We start from the raw sequence: 18,281 nt of genomic DNA on the forward strand, positions 1-18,281 counted from the left end.
GAGACTTCAGACTAACCCTACGCTGGGCACCATAAATGTTGCGGTGTAAGAGGTTGAGAGGTTGTGACCCCTCACAGACCGGAGTACAGGACGGGTCATCTGGAATGAATTCGTAGACTCAAGCATTCTTGAATTCAAGGTGGCAAAGATTTATTGTTACGCTTTTCAGTGGGCAAGGATTCTTAAGGATTCCTGCAAGAGACTGAGAATGCAGCTAGGGTTTATATGGAAAAGAGCATGGGAAAGAAATGCCAGGAACATGATGAGGTAATCCAAAGGTGCAGGTGTCTTTGGGGGCTATGGATGGGAAAGTACAGGGAGGGAGATGACAGAGGTATTGATCTTTGGAGTCTGGCAGGAGGCAGAGTCCTTGGGCTGGCCAAGGACAAAACTCCTTGGGCTGGGCAAGGCACCCCTCTCCCTCTGTCTTGATGAGAGAATGTTCTGCAACAAGGGAAAGCTTTCTTACAAGACAGGAAGTACTAAGGAATTGGGAGGCTTCCAGAGACATGATCTGAGGGCTGGGGCCTGAGCAGCCCAGCTCTGTGTAGCTGTACAGGGAGAGAGATAAGGGTGTGCTGAGGCCCATGCACGAATAACTGCTAGGCACAATGTCCTTGGGCTGGGGAGTGGTTGTCAGAGACAGTGTTTCTGAGGCTAGGGAGAAATTGGGGTACAAGTACAAGCACCCAAACACAAGCACCAAAGCACCCCATCAGAAACAGTTTTCGAACCCAGATCCTCTGACTCCAAATTTGAGGTAACCTAAAACATAGCTCTATCTGCCACTCCCTCCATCCCGATAAATCAAAAAGTTGTACCTGAATGCAGCAAAATCAGTAGTTACAGGAAGAAGAAAGTTGAAAAAACACTCCATAAGATAATTTTTAGAAAAAATAACCAGATCAGCTCAACAATTTGTTGTTCCTGGACTCCATCCCCTAGCCCAAACTGGTAAGAGAGAGAGAGAGAGAGAGAGAGAGAGAGAGAGAGAGAGAGAGAGAGAGAGAGAGAGAGAGAGAGAATTTCAGATTGAGCAGTGTAATAGGGAAGGGTGTGTTTGTGTGGCAGGGGGAAAGGCACAGGTCAGATTAATATAAACACACAAACAAAACAAACCCCCTAAATTGTGGAGTCTATGTGCTGATTAAAAGAGGGAAATATAGAACTGAATATATTGTTGCAAAAATTAGACTCTCCTAACCTATAACAATTTTTGAAGGGGAATATTAAAGAAAACATATTTATATACTTAAATATAAATATTTCTCATTATCCTGAGGCCACTTTACTAAAATGGATCATATGCATATTCTAGGGCATGAATAAATCATAAAAAAAGGCAGCAACAAGAAAATTCCTTTATAGACATCCAAGGGCAGCTAGGCAGTGCAGTGGATAGAATGCTGTAGCTGGAGTCAAAAAGACTCATCTTCCTGAAATCAGATCTGGTGTCAGACACTTCCTAGCTGTGTGACCCTGGCCAAGTCACTTAACCCTCTTTGCCTTCGTTTCTTCATCTATAAAATGGGCTGGAGAAGGAAATGGCAAACTGCTCCAGTATCTTTGCCAAGAAAACCCCAAAATGAGGTCACAGAGTTGGACACGACTGAAAAACAATAAAAATAGGGATTAATACAAGAAATATGAGCAATATGAGCAAAAGATACATAGACTAAGGAGTGACATTCTGAATATGTCATAGAAACAATGAGTAATTATGTTGAAGATTATAACATTTGTTCTGAGATGTCAGAACAAAATTTGTAACTCTTGTTGACAAAATAAAGAGAATTGGTGAACTTTGAGCAAGCAATTAAAAGTCTAGAAAATAATCAAAATAGAAGTGCTCAGCTGTGAAAATTAGAGGAGAAATAAAGAAACAAATATAAGAGGCTATAAAACTGTCCAAGAAAACCAAGAGCTGGTTTTTTAAATAGACTAACAAAATCAATAACCCATTAACTGATCCAATCAAGAAAAAGAGAGGAAAATAAAATTACTGAAATAAAAAATGAATAAGATGAATTAAAACACAAAAGAAATAGGATTATCACAGATTACTAATGCAATCACATGCCTAGAAAAGTGGATGAGTATCTGCAAAAAATATTAAATGCTGAAGCTAACAGAACAGGAAATAGAAATCCTAAATAACCCAATCTCAGATAAAGAAATTGAGTAAGCCGTAAATGACCTGGCAAAGAAAATACCAATAATAACTAGGTCTGATGGATCTAAAGATAAATTCTTTCAAACATTTAAAGAACTATGTTATCTTTGTTTTTAAAATGATCCTAAAAACAGAAATAAAAGGCATGTTACCAAACCCCTTCTTTGAGGCAAACGTGGTCTTAATACCCAAACCAAAAAGAGACAAAGCAGAGAAATAGAACTATCGACTAATTTCCTTAGTGAATATTGATACATTTAAAATTATTACAAGGAGAGTACAGTAATATATTCACATGAATCATCATGATCAAGTTGAATTCATTCCCTGGATTCAAAGATAATTAATTTAACATTAGGAAAACAATTAATACAATTAAAAATATAAACAATAAAAATAACAAAAAACCCATGATAATTTTAATAGAGGCAGAAAAAGCTGTTGACAAAATGTTTTGCTGATTTTGTAGTCACTACACCTCCTTTCCAAAATTACAGACACAGAAGATTCCACCTTTAACGTGATCAAGAACATTTATCTAGGGGCAGCCAGATAGTATAGTGGATAGAGCACCAGCTCTGGAGTCAGGAGGACCTAAATTCAAATATGGCCTCAGACACTAGCAAGTCACTTAGCCCTGATTGCATCTAAAAGCAAAAAAACAAAAAACAAAAAACAACCAAAAACCAGCAAAAAACAAACCCCAACATATATCTAAAACCGAGATCCATGTAAAATCACTTGGAACTTTTTTAGTGTAAGTCAGCTTAAGCAAGAATGCTTCCTCTCTCCATTAGTACTTTATGTAATTTTAGAGGTGTTGGCCATAACCATAAGAAAGCTGTCACTTCAACTGCCACCTACTTTCTTCTCTAGGATAAACTAAAGATTTGGACTTGTTTCAAGGACAGGCTAATTTTGTCTGTGATCCTGTGGGCTATTGCAAGCCAAGTCTACTATGGATTCCCACCTATAGGGTAATTTTCAATTCATTAGCGTTTCACTGGGGCAGTCTAGTTTTAGAAGAGTCTAGATATTTGGGTGGTTTTCTCTTGACCTTCTCTGGTCTGAACCAAGTCTCTGGGGATGGACAAAAATTAAATAGACCCTCTGGAATAGTCAGTTGATGGATATGATGTGAAGTAAATAGTTGTTTCCTGTCATAATTCTATTCAAAATTAGACTTCTGGTTGGGTTGAGAATGTTTTTCTTATCTCATCATTGGACTCATCATTGGAATATAATAATAAAGAGCTTTTTGCTGGTGGCAAACTTTCCCTATTGTCTTATTTCCCTTTTTCACTTTTCTTCGCTTCTATTTTTTTATCCCTCACTGACTTCCATCTAACATGTTTCTCCTTACAAGTCAGCTGTCTGCTCCCCATCACTCTGTATCCATTGACATAAGCATTGAGGGAGGGGACATTTCCCTTTAACTAAATAGTATTTACTCCCATGGAGGAAAGACAAGCTTTGACTTTTATTTTCATTCCTATGTTTTCTAGTATTGTTTTTTAAAAACAGTAATGATGTTGAATTGTGTTAAAAGTTTTTATTTTGTATCTATTTATCTAATCATATATTTTATCATTATTATTAATATAATCTATTATGTTTACAATTTTCCTAATATTGAACCAATCCTGAATTCCTAGGGCAAATCAATTTGATCATAATGCATAATCATATACCTGTATCTCTATCTATCTGTATGCCTATCACTGTAGCCTCTTTACTAATTTTTTATTTAAAATTTTTGCATTATGTTGTGATATTCTGACCTTTTCCATGCAGTCTTGTTCCACTTCCTGTGGCTTGACTAGCTCTTTTCAGCCAAACAGAGGGAAGGCATTTTCAGTGGTGTCACTTAGCCTTGCCAGCAATAATTCTTCTGCCTTCCGTGAACAAAGTGTATATATGATTGGCTCCCATACACCACCTTACTTAACCAGAGCATCCAGAGCAGCAATTGAAATGCAGATTAAAAAAAGGTCTGTTTTGAAGACCTCTTACATGGTGACATAGACCAGTGGTACCAAAGTGGGGGACTGTATCATGATTCCAGGAGGCCCGTGATCAACCAGTAAGAGAGTAGGAAGATGAGCCATAGCCTGCCCTAATTTCCATAGGCTTTTCTTCAACACCATGCCCTTTACCCATTTTCCAGGACTTCTCACTCTGTGCCCTTTTCTGTCCCCTCCTCCTGTGGCTATGGAAGCTCTCCCTTTTCTATCTGGCTTCAGACACTCAGTATGGTTATACTTGGGCCTGGGATTAACATTGGAAACAATGAAGGTAAAATCTCTCTATATACTAGCGTATCCTCTCTGACTACTTAATCTGCTGCAACGAGCACCCCCAGACAGAATAACATTTGATAAATAGGCATGGACGGGTTGTGATCAAATCTCATCACATTATCTTTTTCTTCAAACCTATTCCTCTTTTGAACATCTTATTCCAAGACCAGTCACTCAAGTCTGAGACCTTGGTTTCATCCTGTTATCTTTACTCTCCTTCCGCATATATCCGTTCAGCTATCAGCTGTTGTCATTCCTACCTCCACAACATCTCTCATGCCTCTCTCCCCTTCTATCTATTAATATAGCCAACACTCCAGTTCTTGCCTCCAACATGAACTATAGCAATTGCCTCCTCATAGGTTTTTCTCTCCCTGACTTTCCCCCTTAATCCATCCTCTATACGTACTTTCCAAAGCAATTTTCCTAGATCACTTATCTGAGTACATGTCACTATCCTACTTAAACTCTAGTAGATGCTTAATGACCTTCAGATTAAATATTATTCGATCTTTATCTCATCCTTTCTGTGTCTATTTTTAAATATTTTGTGCCACTACTACACATACTCACGCATGTAGTAGTATATGCATACAATTAAATTATATGTAAATATGCATTTCTTTTCACTGATACAGTTGCATGATCAAAAAAGGTTTGGAGACCAATGCGTTAGAACTTATTGTAAAGCAATGGAGAATAAAACAAATGAAAAGAAAATGATCCTGGGATTCTTTCAGTGATGTTACTGCCCTTCCTCTAGGCATTCTGCTATGAGAAATTGTTCCCAGTCTACACATCCACAAAATCATGTTAAAGCATCTGGTTTTTCTCTCATTTGTTCTCGAGAAGCAAAGGAGGCTTCTGATTGATTGAGTTTTCATTTCCCCATTAGTGTCTCATGCTAATCCCACACATAACATATTAACTCCTTTGTGAGTTGCTGGAGGTGGCTCTTGATAGCTAATTAGACAGCTTTTGTTTGGGGCTATCCAAGCCTAGTTGCTGGGATATTAAAATAACAATGTTTAGGATGCATTTTAAAAATTTTAGTATAATTTATTTTTTGTTACAAAAGTAAGTTCCAGACTGTGTCCTTCCCTCCCTTCCTACCCCACACTAGAGAAGACCACCATTTACACACACACACACACACACACACACACACACACACACACAAACTCAAACTGTGCATACTTCTGTTTATCAATTCTTTCTCTGGAGATGGATAGCATCTTCTTTCATATGCCCTTTGTAGTTGATCTGAATATTTATGAAACTCAGAATAGCTTCATTTTTTCACAGTTATTCTTTGAACATTATTACTGTTACTATATACAACGCTCTCTTGGTTCTGCTCATTTCACTCTTTATTATTTCATGTAAGTCTTTCAATGTTTTTCTAAAATCAACCTGCTTATCATTTCTTAAAGCACAATAGTACTCCATCACAATCATATACCATAGCTTGTTTAGCCATTCCCCAATTGATGGGCATCTTCCCAATTTCCAGCTCTTTGCCACTACAAAAAAGCTGCTGTAAATATTTTAGAACATTTTTTTTCCATATCACTATGTATGGCTTTGATTTCATTATCCAAAAACTTCCTGTTCATATCCTTTGATCATTTATCAGTTGGGGAATGACTCATATTTTTATAAATTTGACAAAATTCTCTCTATATTTGAGATAGGAGACTGTTATCCAAGAAACTGTCTATAAAAATTTTTCCCAATTTTCTTCTTTCCTTCTAATCTTGGTTACATTAGTTTTATTTGTACAAAACTTTTTTAATTTAATATAACCCAAATTATCCATTTTATATCTCTTATTTATTCATAAATGCTTCTCCTATCCATAAGTCTTATGGGTAATATGTTCCATGTTCTTCACATTTCCCTGTGTTATCTCCCTTTTTTATCTAGATCAAGTATCCATTTTAACCTTATCTTGGTAAATGGTGTAAAGTAAAATATTGTTCTCTCTATATATAATTTCTTCCAGACTAGGATATATTTTTTTAAGTTCCCTTATATGAATTGAGGTTTGAATGAAAAAGGTCATATCCAAAAAGATTAATTTTTGACAAGCTATTTTTTATTATTTTTAAAAAATCTTTGTTAAGTGAAAGTTCATTTGGTAAGATCTACTTAGTAATGAATGGAAACAAAAGACATCAGTTCTTAAAAAAAAAAAGTAACCAAAGGGTTAGCTAGCTGGTGCAGTGGTTAGAGCACCAGCTATGGAGTCAGGAGGCCCTGAGTTCAAATATGCCCTCAGACACTTACTAGCTCTGTGTCCCTGGGCAAGTCATTTAATCCCAAGTGCTTCCTCCACCCCAAAAAAGAGAGTAACCAAAGAAAATTCCCATCTATCTTTTTGTTCTCCATGTCTAGTAAAGGATTCTTTGTACTTTTTTTAGTTTTTCTGCATTTTTACTAAACACTTGAAGTAATTTAGTACTAGTTTGAAGCTCTTTTCTTTTAAATTCAATAATGCAGTAAAACTTACGGCCCTAGTTGAGAATTCATGATAATTTAGACAAGAAGGGAGATGGTTTATTTTTCATTGCCTATAAAAATGTTATTTTTCTTACTAAGCATTTACAAATTTATTATGTAAATAAACAATACAACAATGCTTAACTTTCTAGAAAACAAGCTTTTTTATTTATAGATGAAAAATTGATGTGTCCTCCTAGTAGACTGTAAACCCCACAAGGGCACAAGTTATGTTTTATCTAAACTTTGTATCTCATCCATTGTGCAGCATATGTTAGACACTTAATAGAGTTTAGTTAAATAAAACACATTAATTATGACTTGTTTTTACTTAAAAGACCCTAGAGATTTGCTTTCCAATAATTTGTTAGCCAGCTTTGCTGCTGAAAAATACGATGCATATTAAAAGTCATAAAACTTAATTTCTTGAAAAATTTCTATAGATCATATTAAAAAGCAACAACAACAACAACAACAGCAACTGAGTTTCTCCCTCAGGTTGTCTGACTCTGGCTCATAGTAGTAGGGTATGATTTTCGCTACTAAAATCCGACACTTGAAGTATATATATCTGCCACTTATTTCATAATTCAAAAGATCATTTTCCAACTCAGTAAATCTGATTTGGCTAGTTTTGAAAGCTGTATATTAATAGCACATATTACTCACATTCTATTTGGGATGGAATTTTCACTGTACTGGGTAGGTGATTCTTCATATTTAACAACTGTATCCTTTCTGGTTATTAAGTTGTGTTCACTTTTTTCTAGGGTTAGTGATTTGGGATGGCCCTTTAAAATATAGATACCATAAGATATCTCCCCCAAATTAGACTAGACATGCTAAGTATTGTGCTCATTTTGTTGCTGAGGAAACAGTAAAAAAAAAAATGGTGAGTCTGAATACAGTTTGTGGGTAAGAGAAAATAACATGAAGAAATCTTGATCTTGTTGCCCTGTGTAATCTCTAGGGCAGTATTTTTCCTTAAATAGTCAATAAACACTTATTAAGCCCCTACTACATTCCAGGCACTGTTATAAACACTAGAGATACAAATGAGAAAAACAAAGATAGTCTCTGCCCTGGAGGAGCTTACAATCTAATGGGATTGTAATATAATATAATATAATATAATATAACATAATATAATATAATATAATATAATATAATATAATATAATATAATATAATATAATATAATATAATATAATATAATATAATATAATATAATATAATATAATGTAATATAATATAATATAATATGATATGATATGATATGATATGATATGATATGATATAATATGATATAATATGATATAATATGATAATATGATATAATATGATATGATATGACATGATATAATATGATTAATATGATATGGCATGATATGACATGATATGACATGACATGACATGATATGACATGACATGACATAACATGACATAACATGACATAACATGACATAACATAACATAACATAACATAACATAACATAACATAACATAACATAATATAATATGATATGATATAAAAGGATATTGTGAAAGGGGGAATGGCTACCAGAGTGGTTTATGATGTTCATGGAGTGGAAACCAAGCACAGCAGCTGATGATAAATAAAGTTAACTGAAAAAGTCTGAGCGTTCTATAAAGGGAGGCCTTGGGAGGAGTTCTACTTTTCCAAGCGTGGGGAACCTGTGGCCTTGAGGCCACCTGTGACCTTCTAGGTCCTTGGCATTTTGACTGAGTCCAAGTTTTACAGAACAAAAAGTTTGGATTCAGGCAAAGGGCCTCACTTGAGGACCTAGAGGGCCACGGGTGACCTCAAGGCCCACAGATTCCCCACCCCTTCACTAGCCCTCCAATCAGAGGATGAGCCTGAGGATGCTGAATTGATGCTGTGTATCAAAGCTGATTCAATCTCTAAGATGATGAGATTTCAGGTGATGAGCTTATGCTGGGGGAGGCATAATGTTTGTGGAGTTGAAACCAAGGGAACTTTTAAACAACGGGCATTGCTTCAGAGAAGGAATTACTGAAACAGCAGCGTGGCAATTATGCCACTGAGTCTCCTCTTTTCAGTCTCTCTTTTAGTCTTATGTAAGTCTCTGAATGGCCAGTTCAGAGTATTTGGTTCCATTAGCCATCATTGTTTAAACAGATAATCAGATTAATGGCGCAAAAATCAGATAGGCTACTAAGATGCTCAGAGTAACTGGATAAGCTGTGCCATGGTTACATTATTTTGCTCCCACGAATGTGACCTTTGTGGGCCTCCTTTGTAACTTCTGACCAGAAAGATTTTTTTCCTTGGAAGGGAATAGGAAGCAGAGTGGTGTATCCTTTACAGAAGGAACATTTCTAGGTCCTTGTGCTTTCCTCAGGTAAGACAATGAGTTTTCATAGGTCAGACTACAAAGCCCTTGCTGAGTGTTTCAGAACCCTGTGTAGTTCTAGAAAATGCCATGTCATGTATTTTTTTAAAAAGTTTGTTAATGAAAATAAAATGTATTGTTTGTGTTAGTATTAGAGATCTCTGTATATCTTACTGGTTCCTGGGACATTCTAATTAGTACTTTAACTTAATATGGTAATGATAGGAAAGCGGTTAATAATTAGATAGCCCAGTTTTATGGCAAAAGTGTCGGGATTTTTAGCAGTTTGTCAGCTTATAAACGTGCAACATAGTGGAATAATTTGGCCAGATTAATTTTACTATGAAAATCATGTTCAGATATTTATAGTTGCTTTTGAAATGAGAAATGGGAAATTATGTTAATACTTCAGAATATGTCAGGTACTTGACAACATGTTTTTCTTTTTTTGTATTTGGAATTAGACTGCATAGTAAGTTATAAGAAAATTATAATTGTGAATAACGTGTTGCCTTTGTGTTATATTGAAAGGTATTAGATGTTATAAAAAGACACTTTTGTATTGATAAAAATATATTTTTTGTGTGTGCTATATTTTCTTGAGTAGTTTGGAGTACTTTACATGGGACTCTAATTTTAGTAGCCTAGATGGGGTGGGGAAGGGCAGGTACAGACACAGAATCTAAGGGCAGTGAGATCTAGCAACCACATGTCAAGGCTGGGAAGAAAGCCCACATATCTTGGCACTGTGTTTGATAGCCACTTCACCAAGTCACATTGCCTCCTTAGATAGTGTTTAGCTATTCTGGAAATCCTTCCGACAACATTTTTGTATAAGAGCAACATACTACTCCTAATTTTACTCACTACGCTTAAATCTGATTCTCTATTATTAATATAACATTTCACTTATCCAGAGCCTCTTATCTCTTGAATGTGGCTGAGAACTGGGAATCAAGTTAAAAAATGTCTCCAGACACCCAAAATAGATGTCACACAGCCCATGCACTGAGATTCATATACAGTAGTCGTATTGTTAAGAGAGTCCTCACGTAGAGCTTATTTTGCTTTTACTTTGTAAAAAATTCAAGCACATTTAGTTGGGTAGTTTCTAAGTTCTCCATAGACTAGAAGTAACATGTTATATGGGGGGTAAGAAGAAAGGTTTATAGCAGTGAAAAGTGATAGTTGCCAAATTAGCAACAAAGAAGACAGAAAAACTAAAAACAGCAGATGTAACTAAAAGATCAGAGCAATCTGAGGCCATTTAGTGTAGGGGCAAATGTATGTAATCATTAACTGTAACATAATCATTAATAATAATTAATGTATCATGGTACAGTAGGTAATATCCATCATGATGCCCTTTAGTCACTATGAAAAGATTGTTATGTTCTCTCTGCTGTGTTTTAAAAGACAGATGAGTATGTAATACATTTTAGAAATGCTTTGATTCAAATAAAATTTCTAATTTTTAATTGCCATTAAAATAAAAAGGAATGTTGGGGCTAAAAGGGACAAACACTAAGCTACCTGGAAAAGTTGCTTTTCTAGAATGACTCATTCCCAAGTATTGTTGATGGCCATTGTTTTCTTGCTCTAGAAAAAAGTGTCATACTACAATGCTCAATATAACTATAAATTCATAATAGAATGAAGGAGGGGAGAAAATGAGAAACCAAACCAAATGATTTATATATTTATTATTTATATATTGCTTTTCCCCCCTCTAGAACGACACCACTCTTTTGACGTTCTCAAAAAATCTAAAAATTCATCAACTTTCCTTGCCGCATCTCGGCTTTCCAACATGCTTAATGGCAGTGATGAAGTCTATGCAAATTGCATGGTGATAGATCAGGTAAGGCCCCTAACGTTGATGTTATGTTTACAAGGTTAGTCTGTTCCCATCTTGAAAGTCAGCAAATGGTAGAACTAAAAGGTATACCATTATGTTTTCCCTTAAGCTGTTAGAACCTGAAAAGGCATGAGAGAAGTGACTTGACCTGAATTATTTTTACTCTTTTCTTGGGCGCACATCACAGAATCACAGAGTTACCCATCAGATATTCCAGAAGCCTCTGTAGGCCACTCCATACTTGAATGTGAATGTCCTCTACAACATAGCTGACAAGTGGTTGTCCAATGATTGCTTAATGACCTTCGATGAGGGTCATCCCACTACCACCTGAGGCAATCCATTCCACTTCTGGAAAGCTTTAGTTGTTAGGAATTTTTTTCCTTATAGGAAACCTAAATTTTTCTCTCTGAAACTTTCCCCATTGCTCATAGTTCTATACATTAACCCTTCAGGTACCTGAGGAGAGTTATCCTGCTCTTCTCCCTAAGTCTTCTCTTCTTTAGATCAAGCATCCTCATTTCCTTCAGTTGCTCCTGATACTGCATGATCTTAACACCCTTCGTGGCTACTCTCCAGTTAAGTGGATAGAGTGCTGGATATGACATTAGGAAGTCCTGAGTTCAAATTGAACCTCAGACACATCTGAGTTGTGAGACTCTGGGCAAGTAACTTTATCCCTGCCTCAGTTTTCTCAACTGTAAAATGGATGTCATGGAAGATCAAATGAGATAATATTTGTAAACCACTTAGCACAGTGCTTGGCATATTGTAGGCTCTTAATAGATATTTCCTTTCCTTCCTCTCCCCTCCCTTCTTCCAAATGTTCTCTAGCTTGTCACAGTACTTCTCAGAATGTCTAGAAAATGAACACAGCACTCCAGATATAGTGGGATTAGCCAGAATACAGCTTGACTATCAACTCCCTAGTCCTAGATACTGGACCATTGAGGCACAGCCCGAGATTACTTAGCTCTTTTGGTCACCGCATCTTACACTGTAACTATTATTGAGCTTAACAATCTACTAAAATACCCAAGTGCTGTTCAGATGACCTGTGGTCTGTCAATGCCTTCCCAATCTTGTACTTGTGAGGTTGATTATTTGAATGAATCCATGTGTAAAACTGTAATTTTGCCCTTGTTAAATTTCACCTTATTGCTAAATTGTCTTCATTGTTGTTGTTAAACTCAATTACTAAGGTTTCTGTCTGGGGTGGGAAGGGGGGGGATGTGTTTCCCTACATTCAGTGTCAATTTCACCTGTTTTTTTTTTTGTATGGTTTAAGTTTGGAACGTCTTTTGTTTCCCTTTTGTATTAAGTCAAACATATAGATAGTAATGGAAGCCCAGAATGTTGTGAGATGATACTGTGATTCCATGAGTGCCAACTTTTTGATAAAACTGAAGAGTCTTGGTGCCATTTTTGGTAAGAATAGAGCAATTAGCTGTGGTGCTCTTTGACTCTATTCTAATTTCTAAGTTTTGGCTCTGTTCTGCTATTCAAAATGGATACTCATTGAATTTTGCATTGCTCTTCTTTTTTCTCAGAGTAATTTTTATTCCATGAGCAACTTCATTATTAAATGTAGTAAGTAGGTACATTTACCAAGGAAATCCAAGTAACCAATTAACATGTTCTGGGACATGTTTTCCCCCTTTCCAATAAAGATTAGAATGTAATATCTTTGTCTTTGGAATAATTTTGGGCAAGGTTTAACTTTGGTTTAATAACTATGATGGATATCATGCTTAATAAGAACATTTATTAAGTATAGGACTAAGTCGTTGTCTGAGGAACTTTGGTAATAGAGACAGATAAAAATGTATCTATCAAGTTTCTACATCATATGATGTATTATGTTAGTGTACTGATCAAGTTATCAAGTTAGGAAGTCCTGTCTGTTCTTGTTTCCACTTTCGTCATGAAGACACTGTAAGGAGCACAGAGTACAACTTTGAAATATGTTGGGATCCTCTTTACCCTCACAACAGCCTGGCAAGCACCCTGTCTTCTTTCCCTGTTCCCCCTCTCAATCTGGCACAGCTTCCTAAAAATATTGCTAATACTTAAAACTACTAAGCTATGCTGCTACCCATCAGGTGGCATTACCTTCTTGTTTGAGAAATTTGTCATCTGGAAACAGTTCGGAAAGTTTGAATAATATTTTTCCAAAAAAACCTTAACCCTTCTTTTTTTCTCTAAAAACTTTTCAAAACATCTAACCTCATCCCTCTCACCTTAAAGATCAATGCATTGCATGATCTTTTTGATGCTAAAGTTGATTTTGAATTGTAATTCCAGGAAAAAAATTTCTTAAATTAGATAGTAAGATTATTGAGCTTGGTAAAACAGATGATTCCCATCCTCTACCCTTGATACCCCATCTCAGTTACTGTAGGTACTGTTGGGGTAGACATCTGTTAAAAAAAATCACAGCTCTAAGTCCCCACCAATGTATTTCATTATACCAGCTCATGATAGATGACACGTTAATTCAAAGCAAATATATTTAATTAAATTAGAATGCCAACATAATAACAAGGAATAAAACCAAGTGCTAAAGGCTTTTGGCACCCATTCCCAAATCACCGACACCAACAGATGCCTCCTGGAAGTGCTAGTGAGTCTTCAATCAGCCCCCTTGTTTCTCCAGCTAAGTGGGAGAGGCATATATCAATGTACTCCTGGCAGAGCATTAGCCTTGTGTTCATAGATTTTAGTAGTGCTGACTTCTGAGCATAACAGTGCTGGTTCAGAAGCATTGGGCTTCTCCCAGGAACTATCAGTGAGGCTTACTCACATGTCTCTCCCTGCTGCTGGGAATGCCTTTTCCCTCTCTCTGATTGCATCAGTATTTCTCCAACCCCATATCCAATCATCCCCACTAGATTTTCATCATCCTGCTCTTTGACCAGAGTCCAAATTCAGTAACGTCGTTATGCTATGGAGTCTAATGGAAGCTTCTGGGAAGTGAGAGAATATGATGTCTTTGCAGGCACATATCTCCTTATGTCAACATAGCTAAGAGAGCCAGTGCATTATTCCTCTCAGAATTATGGAAGAACAGAGCTAAATCTTCTTGCAAAAAATTTGTTTGACATTAAAATAATCACTTAACTGTTCTCATAAAATAGGGATAAAATAGCAGATGAATTGTTAAGCTGTGTTTTAATTGAAGAAGTGTTGTTAATTTTTAGCAAGGCTAATATTATCTATTTTTCACTCACCCCAAATTTTATTTTCTCACTCCAGGTTGGTGATTTGGATATTAACTATATTAATGCAGAGGGTCTAACTGCCCAGTCCAGCCCAGAATCTATGAACTCAACTTTGTTGTCCCAGAACCGTGCACATACTTTGATGAAGGAAACTAGCCAAGGTATTATTGCATTAAGTGAAAACAGTCAAGTAGCAGTGAACAGGGGAGACCAACAGCCCTTCCTGTCTCCTACCAGTTTGTGTACACCAAGTTTGCATATTCCCTTCAAACTGCGTGAATTTGAAAAGGAGCAAAGTCAACTGAAGAAAAGAAGGTAAGAAGCTACATTTTGGAAGAGTGGTCAGAAATCTGTCAAATGTATGAATTGATCTTGTAGTCAGGTTCAGAAAAATCAACCCAACTATAACTTTTCTCAGTTGAAAATTTTAATAAGAATTGCCCAGTCCTCTTATTACAAACTATATTTGTAGTCTAAAAGACTCCTTTGTAAAAAAAAAAAACAAACCAAAAACCCCAACCCCCCCAAAAAAAAACCCAACCCATTCAATATGAAAGAAATATAGTAGAATAAGGTTTTAAAAAATCCTTCTGGCTTTCTTCCCTTCTTATCATAAAGTAAAACCTGTTTCCTTTTAGGTTCTAGACATGTGTGAGTACATATTAATTTGTATATAAAGTAATTGCAAAAATAAAAATTTAAGAAGTTGAAGGGACTTTTGCTTTCATTTAACAGATAAGGAAACTGAGGCCTAGAGATGACTAGTTAGTGGCAGAGAAGGAACAAGCTAGATCTTACTCTCAGTATTCAGTACATTATACTAATTTAATATCAATAGTCTTAGCTTTCTTCCTTCTCGGTGATTTTAGCAGAATATTTTCCAGTTTGGATTAGGCTTTCCTGTGAAACTAAGGCCCACAATGTGAGATTTAAGCTGAGTCTTAAAGGAAGCCAGAAGTCCAAGGCGAGGAGGGAGAATGTGCCAAGAATGGGAGATTGCCAATGGAGAGGCACAGAGTGGGAGGATGAAGTGTCATTTGTAAGGATAAGCAAGGCCAGTGTCACTAGACGTTAGAGTTCGTATATGGAGGAGATTAAAGTCATCCTGAACCATATTTTCTATGCCATTGGGGTATTAGAGATCAGTAATCTAGCAAAGAGAATAAGTAACTTAACTAGTCTGACTCCATAGGGGAAAAGAGCCTTAAAATGTGTTATGTAAATCAACTCTTTCAGTACTCCTGGGTTGGTTTTTAAAGATGCAAAGATAGCATACATAAACTGAAAGTCTTGTGCTGGAGGCTAGAATGTTATTGCAGGCAGTCAACCGTTTGATTTTCTTGAGTTATTAAAGAACCCAGTGATTTATGGATTCCAGAAAAGTTAAAAGATGAGAAGTCTTTCTTTTTCCTGTCCTCCACCCAAAGTACTGCTGATCTGAAAAACTATACAGTGGGTGGTTTTTTTTTTAATGCAATGAAATTATCATTAAAAATGGTTTCTAAGACTGACCTTGTTTATTAATATTTTAATGGGATTGAACAACTTGATAAAATTCAAAATGTTATCATGTTGAATTAAGAAGCTACAACTTAAAGCCATTACTTTCCCCAAAACAGTCCTTAGGGGCAAACACAGCCTTTGGAGATTTAGGAATGTTTTCTGTCCTCTGAGTATAGCTAGTGTTACTACCCAATTTTTTGTTGTATGGCAGTGCTTATGGAGTAGTTCAAGGCCTTGGGACTTGATCAGTCCTTCCTATGTAAGGTGCCTTGTAGTAAGAATATTTGCACAAAGCCATGTTTGTTCAAAGTCATATAAATCAAAGTATCTGATGCCCTATTGTTCAAAATAGGCTGCTTCATCATTCCCCTTCCCCTTTCCTCTGCCCCTCTTGGTTTTTTGCATTTCTCCATTTCTGAGGAAGGCACCACCCCTCTTCCCATCTTTCAGGTTGGTGTTCTTCTTAGCATTATTCTAGATCCCTGACTCTTCCTTACTTCAAATATCCAGCCGGTTCTAAGTCTTGCCATTTTCATCTTTGTAACTTCTCTCTCATATGACGACCCCTTCTCTCTAATCACAGTGCCAGTATCCCAGTAGCCCTCGCTAGTTCTGACCTGGCCTTTTGAAATGACCTCTGAATTGGTCTCTCTGCCTCAAGTTTCTCCTCACTCCCCTCTATCTTCCACACTGCTACCAAAGAGATTTTCCTGAAGTGCACATCTGAGCATGTCACACCCCTGCTTAGTAAATCCCAGTGGCTTCCTGTTGCTTCTACAATATGATGGGTGATATGATATGATATGACATAAACTCTTCTGCTTTTAAAACCCTTTACAAGCTGGCCCTGATTTATCTTTCTAGATTCATCTACAGTACTCCCTCTCCTGTACTCTAGGGTGCAGTCAGAATGGCCTACTCTTGGTTCCTCACATATAGAACTCTCTCTTCCATCCCTGTGCCTCTGCCCTGGCTTTTCCCCATGCCTGGAAGATAATCCCTCCTTACCTCCACTAATACAGTCCCTTTCTTCTTTCAAATTTCTGCTCAAGCAACATCTTCCACAGGAAGCCTTTCCTGATCCCTCCAACTGCTAATATCTTTTTTCCCAAACTGCCTCTTATTTAATTACTTTGTATTTCATCTCTTTATATTCTGTGTCTCCTTATGCATGTCCATCTCGCTTCAGTTAAAATAAAAGGTCCTTGAGAGGAGAGATTGTTTTATCCTTTGTCTTTGTATTCCTGGCGTCCAGTACAGTGTCCAGCACATAGTAGGTGCTTAACAAATTTTTGATTGATCATTTATGTCAACTCTACCGGATTTCTTTGTAGCTGAAATAAGCTTTTACCTATGATACAGTAATGACAAAAAAAGTTCTCACTCTTGACAATAGAATCCTATTCTCATGCTTCATCCTGGTTTGGATGTTTGAGTTTTGGAAGATGGGGATCGTGGAGCCCCTACCCTGGAATGTCCTGCCTGGCTGGCAAGGCCCCATGTTGGCCACATGTCCATGTTGGTTAAAGGGTTAAGTTCAGGCAGGCTCATTACTGCAGCAGGTGATGCGCTTTTTGAGTCAAAGCTGTGCAAAGAGAGTGCCTCCTAAGGAGATTACAACTTATATCAGTGGAGAGGGTAAACACACCAATGAAGTCATATATCCTTCTAGGATGTATGTATTGTAACATCAGGTAGGGTATTGAGGTAACTCTTGTTTAGAGTTTAAAATGCAGTGGAATAAAATTGTAATGTAAATGATCAGCTCCTTTATTTTCATTTCAGTCTGAAGGTAAGAAAAATGAAATAAAACTTAAGGTGGAATGGAGCTATTAATTTTGTAAATTTTCTGACGGGATGGGGAGGATTAAGGGAAGATGCGCTGATCTCTGAATTCTACCTTGGTACCTCATTAATGCCTCCTTGACGCTTCCAGCTGAGAGACAAGGGTGAGAACAATCATATTGCATATTTCAGAATGCAGATTTTCCCCAGCATCCGACATCAAAGCTGCCAAGTGGCTTTGTTGTGTCTTCGTTTTAAATATTTAGAGGATGGTTTCTTGGGGCTTGTAATAAAATTTAAAAACAACAATAAAAACAAGAAATTGAAGCAGAGGGAATATTAACTGAAAGCAGCTTTTACTTCTCAGAATGATCAAATCCCCTTTTACTAGAGCAGAACATTATTTTTGGGGAAAAGGACTTTGGGCCAAACCACCAAACTAGTGAACAAGAAAACAAATAAACCACTTTGAGAATGGACTTGGGAATTTTTTTTTAAGGCATTTGGGGTTAAGTGACTTGCCTAGGGTCACATAGCTAGTAAGTGTCAACTGTTTGGTCTGAGG

The 18,281-nt window shown here is 36.6% G+C and overlaps 1 protein-coding gene across 5 annotated transcripts in view; it reads left to right on the forward strand.

The window, feature by feature from the left end:
* The window catches only part of ARHGEF28 (Rho guanine nucleotide exchange factor 28), a 249,912-nt gene that overhangs the window by 113,511 nt on the left and 118,120 nt on the right, over positions 1–18,281 (forward strand). For all 5 annotated transcript variants that reach the window (XM_020998382.2, XM_020998383.2, XM_078153157.1 and 2 more), the window contains 2 exons: positions 11,083–11,210; positions 14,463–14,743. In XM_020998382.2, the coding sequence (XP_020854041.1) occupies positions 11,083–11,210; positions 14,463–14,743 (409 nt within the window). The remainder of the gene's footprint in view (positions 1–11,082; positions 11,211–14,462; positions 14,744–18,281) is intronic.

The sequence above is a fragment of the Phascolarctos cinereus genome, unplaced genomic scaffold, assembly GCF_003287225.1.
Source record: "Phascolarctos cinereus isolate Bilbo 61053 unplaced genomic scaffold, phaCin_HiC Scaffold_4;HRSCAF=312, whole genome shotgun sequence".
Classification (NCBI taxonomy): domain Eukaryota; kingdom Metazoa; phylum Chordata; class Mammalia; order Diprotodontia; family Phascolarctidae; genus Phascolarctos; species Phascolarctos cinereus.